The sequence below is a fragment of the Choloepus didactylus genome, chromosome 2 (genome assembly GCF_015220235.1).
Source record: "Choloepus didactylus isolate mChoDid1 chromosome 2, mChoDid1.pri, whole genome shotgun sequence".
Taxonomy (NCBI): Eukaryota; Metazoa; Chordata; class Mammalia; order Pilosa; family Megalonychidae; genus Choloepus; species Choloepus didactylus.
Genome location: NC_051308.1, coordinates 112,667,355 through 112,674,779, shown reverse-complemented (window position 1 = coordinate 112,674,779; position 7,425 = coordinate 112,667,355). Strand labels below are relative to the sequence as shown.

General features: G+C 38.2%; 1 protein-coding gene across 1 annotated transcript; it reads left to right on the top strand.

The window, feature by feature from the left end:
* The first annotated feature begins 5,105 nt into the window (after nucleotides 1-5,105).
* LOC119517992 (small proline-rich protein 2D-like) lies at nucleotides 5,106-5,384 on the top strand. Its single transcript, XM_037815105.1, has one exon. It carries the CDS (start codon nucleotides 5,106-5,108, stop codon nucleotides 5,382-5,384), a length of 279 nt encoding a protein of 92 aa, XP_037671033.1.
* The last annotated feature ends 2,041 nt before the right edge of the window (nucleotides 5,385-7,425 follow it).

The window sequence follows — 7,425 nt, the reverse complement described above, 5'->3', positions numbered from 1 at the left end:
GGAGGTATTTTGTAGGTGGAACTATCACCAGCAATCAGTTGACTGTAAGTAAAGAAGATAAACCTTGACAATGTGGGTGGAGCTCATTCAATCAATTGTAAGCATTAAAGACAAAGAAGTGAGAGTTCCAGATGTAGAAGAAATTCTGCCTCAAGACTACACCTCATACGTTTCTCTGTTTCCAGTATGCTAGCCTCCCATACAGATTCCAAACCTAAGACCTCCACATCAATTCTTACCAGAGTTTACATCCTGCCACCTTTCTGTAAGAAATTTGGACTGAAGACTTCAACTCTTATAGGAATTTCCCTTCCTTATATATTTCAGCCTGCCATACAGAATTTGGATTTGCCAGCCTGGGCATACACATGAACCAATTCTGTAGATTATATCTTTTCAATAATATCTCTTTAATAATAATATGTTATGTTTCTTTGGAGAACCCTAATACTCCATCTTTAATGTGCTGTAAGCAAACACCATCAATCCAGAATTCAGTACCTAGCCAAAACATTTTTCAAAATAAAGGAAAAGTAAAGACTTCTTCATACAAATAAAAACAAAGATAATTCATTTCCAGTAGATCTGTACTATAAGAAATATTAAAGGAATTTCCACACTCACAAAGAATATGAAATCAGCCAGAAATATGGACATATAAAAAGAAATAAATAGCACTGGATAGAAATTGTAAGATTGTGAAATAGTAAGATAAACACCATATATTCACTTTTAAATATTCAAAGAGATAATTCACTGTGTAAAGAAAAATTATTAGCAATGTAATATGTGCTCATAGCATATGGAAAAGTAAAATTTGTAACAACAATGGAAAAAAAAGGGATGGGAGAGAGAAATTAAAAGCACACCATTGTAAGGTTCTTACACTCCACATGAAGTAGTATAATATTATTTGGAGATAGATTGCGATTAATTAAAGATGCATGTGGTAAACTCTAAGGAAGAATGAAAACAATTTAATAAGTTTAGTCATAAGGACGAAACATTATAGAAAGATCTATATGTGCCTTGGAGACCACATCATCATTTCCCTTAATTAGACAGATGAAGGGAATGACCCCAGGTCCTAAGAGATTTGTTCAAAATCACAGTGTTGATGAAAAGCCAGGGATAAGAACTCTCAAAGTTTTACTCTGAATTCCTCTTATTTCACTGTTAATCAGGCATAATGATTCACTAGTTGCCCACAAATAAACTTCACCCTCAAAAATACTGTGGTTTAATAGAAAACAAAATACTTTATAGAAGAACAAATCATGCACTTAGATTCGTGAGTTCTGGCTCCAGTTTTGCCTCTTTGGGGTGTTTGGATTTTCACTTCGTTGGGTCTTAGTAGGTTTCTTACTAAAGAAAATAATTTTACTAGGTTATCTCTGATGTCCTGTTTATTTTGAATACTTAAAAAATAATTGTTTCTAGCATGTGACCTAAAAATACATTACTTAATATCAGCAGGATAGCTTTTTAAATATAGAAAGTGGAAATAATTTCACTGGAAATTAAAAGAACTGAAGTATGCATGGGTTACAATGCAAGCTCTAAGTCCCACTTAGTTGTCTCACTTTTAGCAAGTTTCATTAATTTTCTGAGTTCTCAGTTTTCTCATGCGTAAAATGATCACATCAAAACTCATGTGAGGGACGTTTTGTGAAGTGTTAGTAAGAGAGTTTGTATAAACAGTCTACTACTAGGATTTTAATACTTGGAAATTGTGGGGCAAAAGGACAAAAGAGTTTGAAATGAAAAAGATAGGGTGATGTTGATGGGGACCAGAGACTTAAGTCAGAAAACATGGTGGAGAGAAAGGAAGACAAAAAAAGAGGAAACAGGAAGCAGAGGAAGTCAGAGATAATAATATACCGTAACGACCATTTTGGTTCTACCTGACTCACCCTATCTTTTTTCATTTCAAACTCTTTTGTCCTTTTGCCCCACAATTTCCAAGTATTAAAATCCTAGTAGTAGACTGTTTATACAAACTCTCTTACTAACACTTCACAAAACGTCCCTCACATGAGTTTTGATGTGATCATTTTACGCATGAGAAAACTGAGAACTCAGAAAATTAATGAAACTTGCTAAAAGTGAGACAACTAAGTGGGACTTAGAGCTTGCATTGTAACCCAAGTCTCATTCTTCCCACTACACGTTACCAAGAGAAGCTTTAATTACACATTTTAAAATTGCATTTAAATATTTATGGAATACATAATAAAGTCACATGATACAGAAGTTCTTAAAGGAAATTATGGTCATAGAGTAAAACATTAGTCAACCTACACATTCTGTGTCTTATATTAAAAACACCACCTTAGAATAAACTGTTACTAGTTTATTGTAGAACAGCCAGAAACTTTCATGTAGTTAATACATTATTTGCAAAGATGAGGTGTCTAGAGATGCTTCATACACTTAATTTTTTGGAAACATAAGGACAATTTTGCCTTTGGTTCTTTGGTTTGAACATCAAAGGAGAACCACTTCTCTTTGTAAAGTTGGAAAATACTCATTAACAATTATTTTCTTAAGAAAAACTAGCCCTTCCTCTGTCCCATCATAATATGTAAATTTGATGACTTGTTTATCAAATGATGTTTGGAATCCAATACTATCTCCTGAACAAAGTCCACCAAATGAGACAAAGCAAGCGAGTCTAAAGTTAATGACCCATTCTAAGTCATGTCACATGCTCCTGGAACACTCCCTGTCTGCAGAGTATGTGTCACTTCTAATTCCTAGAATGTTAGTATGAAATAGCACATTGCTTGAGTACACCACAATATGCAAAGATATCACTGTTCCTCCTGACATCTGAGAAAGGAATCATTTATTTAATTGCAAACAGGATGACTAACTCACTGAAATCCACTCCCAGTCTTGGAGTGCTATGACTGACAGCTGGCCCCATGGGGTCCTTCCTGGAGATCAAGAGGAAGACCAAGCAGAGCTCACCCCCAGTACCTGTTTCACCTTTACTTCCTGTTACCCATGTCCTTAAGGATTTCCCCACGTATGCACTCACGACAAGTTATTTTAATTGAATTAATATTCCTCTAAGCCATCATTCCTCCCCGGCTGAGAACTGTTGTCAGTGCTGTATGGAATGTCTTTGGCGTCCCCTGCAGACAGTTTGGGAAGAGCACACTTACTGGAAAGAAGGTGTAGACAGGAAGGGTGTAATCAGGTTGGCACCTGCTAAATTTCAGTAGAACCTGCCAGGCACACACGAATGTATGTATTCAGCATTAAGGATTAGTTATTATGGATGACTTGTAATTTAACATGTAAACATTTCTTGAGAAAACAGTGTATGATGCATATTATGCTAGAGAATTGGATACATTATCTCATTTATTTTTTTTTTGTATCAGTATTTTGAGGTGATATTATTATTGTATTTTACACTGATATTCCTAATTTAGAGTTGAGGAAATTAAGCTTCAGGAAGTTTACAAAACATTTAAGGTCACATAATACAAAATGCAACTTAAAAATTAGAGAACTGGTAGGAAGACAACTGGATTAAGTCATGAGGAGGAAACCAGGGCAAAATAATTGGGAAATATGAAGGGAAAATTTATTAGTGGATGCTAAAATGAGTCCAGACACCATATCATTTTTGAAGAAAATGGGAAAAGATACATTTGGGTTTCTAATAGACCATGAGTGGGCCACAGAGACCTTGTGAATATGTAAATCTTCACAACCAAGTCCCTTACAGAGAGTCCCCAGTGTGTGACCTTAGGGTCTTGAAAGTTGAAAGATGATGCTGGTGCCTTATCAAATCCATTAATGGTCAAGAAAAGAAGCCCAATGACCAAAGGCTATAGGAGAGGGAGAACTGAATTAAAAATAACATTTTGGGTAAGGAGTAAGGTGTTCAGATACCAGGCTGGGCAAACCCATCATCATGTCCATCCCTGGGCACAAAGTTGGATGCTAGGCAGGAGGGTGAAGGGGTAAACCATAGACATAGACAGAGCCTAGAGAGCTGGGGATTTGGGGGAGATGCTATATCCAACACTCTCAGTTAAGAACTTCCCATATTCCTCATATGCCACTTGACACTGGCTCCCGCTCCTGAGACAAAGTTTCTAATGAATCACTGTGGGCACTTGGCCTGGTGAGGAGGATCATGGACAAGGAAGTTCGTGACAACAGCGGGAATGTGGCAAGTCATTTTGGGAATTGCATGTAGATGGCATCTTGGTTGGGAAATAAGCGCATCATCCCACGTCCCCTACGTGGGGCAGGCTGGCCCTATAAAAGGACACTTCACCACAGTGCTGTGATCCTCTTGACACTTGGTTGAAGACCGGCTTTGGGACTGGTGAGTGAGTCTCTGGAAGACACTTTTGGGCACTTTGCAGTATAAGGCTTTAAACTGGAGGTGGAGAGACTTTTGCTGTACAGAATGATGCTTCTGCCTTGAGGTTATAAAGGGGATTGAATTTGTGAGAGGGGTTCAGCTCTAATTAAATAATATATTTTCTGGTGCTTGGTGAGTGACCTTGAGGTCCATGTGGGAAATGAGTTGAAGGGATAAATTTATATGGAAGAAAATAAGGAATAAGAATTGATGCTCTGTCTCATGTTTCAGTTCATTTAAAAACTTTTACTTCTCTGGTTGCTAGCCCTTGAGAACGGGGTCTGAGCTTTGCAATTCTTCCAGAAGAATCCACAACCAGCTCAGCTAAACTATCAGTCACAACCCATGGGAGACAATGTTGGTAGTAAATTGTTTGGGGATTGTTCAGAAGGTTAGCAGTCTGGGCCTTCCTTTCCGAGATAATATTTACTTACATCCATATGTTATGGCTGCCTCAAGGCAGGGTATATTTGTTTTTAGAAATGATACCATAGGAGGGTTCTAGAAAAGAATAATAGATGATGGGAAGAGATGTTAAAAAAGAAGGGTCCTACAGTAATGAAGATTTTATTCAAGATGAAGGTTGATCCTTGGGGTTAGTAGGAATATTAGCCCAGCATGTTTGAAGGATGTTGGCCCATTTCACCTGCAGGAGTGTCTCAACTATGAACACCATCCTCTGTGTTTCTTTCAGATTCCCTGAGGCCCAGGAAAGATGTCTTACCAGCAGCAGGAACAGTGCAAGCAGCCGTGCCAGCCACCTCCTGTGTTCATCCCTAAATGTCCTGTGCCTTGTCCACCCCCACCATGCCCTGAGCCATGCCCACCTCCACCATGCCCTGTGCCCTGTCCACCACTAAAGTGCCCTCAGCCATGTCCACCTCCCGTCTGCCTACCTGTGCAGTGCTGTCCTCCTCAGCCTTGCCAGCAGAAGTGCCCTCCTCTGCAACCATACCAACCCTGCCAGCAGGAATGTCCACCTAAGTGTAAATAACAACACCAGAATTCATCAGGACCATGGAACAAAAAGATCCAGTGGCTCTTCCCAGTCCCAGAATGCCATCCCCCCTCAGCCATGGTGACCGACTGCACCTTCCCCAGCCTTCCACCTGAGATGACAGCTGATGGAGAAGAGGCTTAGTTCCTGAAGTTGATTTCATGCTGTTAGAAATGAGGGGCAGGATCAAGATCTATGTTCCTGCAATGTGGCATTGCCTGTTCTCGCTTTACCATCTGTCTGTCTGTGATCTATGTATTGATCTCTATCCTGTGAGCAATTGAAATTATTATTTTGCTTCTCCAATAAAATGCTGCTTTCATGATTGAACCCATATTACTTTTTTTCTGTTTGTGATTTTTACTTCCTTGTCTTAACTATATAAAGTGAATGCTCTTTTATATTCCTGTTGAATTATTAGATAAAGAATTTACCATCAGTGAATCCAACATTGATTAAAGATGTCTTTTTCCCTGGGTAGATCAAAGTATTCCCTTTTATTGGATTTAATGCATTACAACACCTTTCTAATGTGTGTGAATTTGAAAATATTACCTGAACTTCCTCAACTTTAGGTTCCTCAACTGTAAAAGGTAAGAAAGGACGATGTCTCCAGTTCAGTGTAATCACAGTAGTTCATTCATTTGTTTACAAATGCCTTTGGTTGCCTGTTATATGGCAGGAAATATTTTATGTGCTGAGGATATGGATAGTGGTGACCAAACAAAATCCCTTCTCCATGAGGTAAATAGACAATGAATGAATCATTTTTCTTATAGTACAAATTTACTGGTAATGAAATGTCTGAAGAAGACTTTTGTTTTCCTTCATTTTTGAAAGACATTTTTGCTGGGTGTAGAATTCTGGATAGACGGTGTTTGCTTTCAGTACAACAAAAATGCAGTGTGAGTCAGGGTGTTCCAAGAAATAGTGCATTATAGATATAGAAATATATACACAAAGATAATTCATTACCAGTATATGTGTACAAGAAGTATAACAGGAAATTAATATTCAGAAAGAATATGATACCAAATTCTACAATCCATAAAAAGTAAAAAAAGAGCAGTGCATAGAAATTTTATAAAATAAGATAGGCAGTATAATTTTCTTACTTTTAAATATACAAAGAGCTACTTGACTGTCTAAGGTAAAAAATATCAGCAATATTGTGTATGTTCTTAGCATATGTTGAAGTCAAATTTGTGACTACATTAACACAAATGATAGGAGGAAGAAAGTAAAAGCATAGTGTTGTAAGGTTCTGGCATTCCACATGAAGTGGTATAATATTATTTGAAGATAGATTGTCTTTAATTAAAGATGAATATTTTAAACTCTGAGGCAAACAAGAAAAAATCTAAGTGGAAAACATGAAGACAAAAAATTAAGAAAAGTTCTATAAGTGCCTTAAAGACAATCTCATTAAGACCATTAATTGGAGGATTGTGGGAAGAGGCACTGTAGGGAGCCCCAGGACTCAGTCCCTCCACTACAACAACTATTGAACAGGCAGGAACTGTCTATGAATCTATACAGGCCAGAAGAACAATGTACAGCATGCAGGGAGGAGCAGAAAGAAGAGGCTGATAATTTATGGGGAAATACAGTAAATTGTTCTCTCCCTGCCATGGCTAATGATACTTATTAGCCACTGTCTTAGCAGGACACTGTGGAGTCCAGCCCTTGACTAGACTGCTGGTGATAGAAAGGGACATAAAAATCTTCTTCCCCTAGACCAGGTGTGGGCACAACTGAAAACAGATCATGGTTTTTGATTAGCAACTTATATCACTGGAGGCCATCTTCTGTGGGTAGGTAATGTGTCAACCTGCCCCAGAAAAGGGCCATGGTGGAGGAAACTAACAGATGCTTTCCTTCCTCAGGGTTGTGTGGGGCAGTTAGTTGGAGAGTTGCATTTGCTGGACAAGCCAATAAAGTTCGGCTTTGGTGAGACATGCAAGAAATGCTCAGCATATTCTTTTTGCCAACCTAGGGCACTAAGAAGTCAGTCTGCAATCCATTCATGGGTCCCTGG

Coding starts and splice junctions, on each gene's coding strand:
- LOC119517992 (XM_037815105.1), top strand. CDS start 5,106: ATGTCTTACCAGCAGCAGGAACAGTGCAAGCAGCCGTGCCAGCCACCT.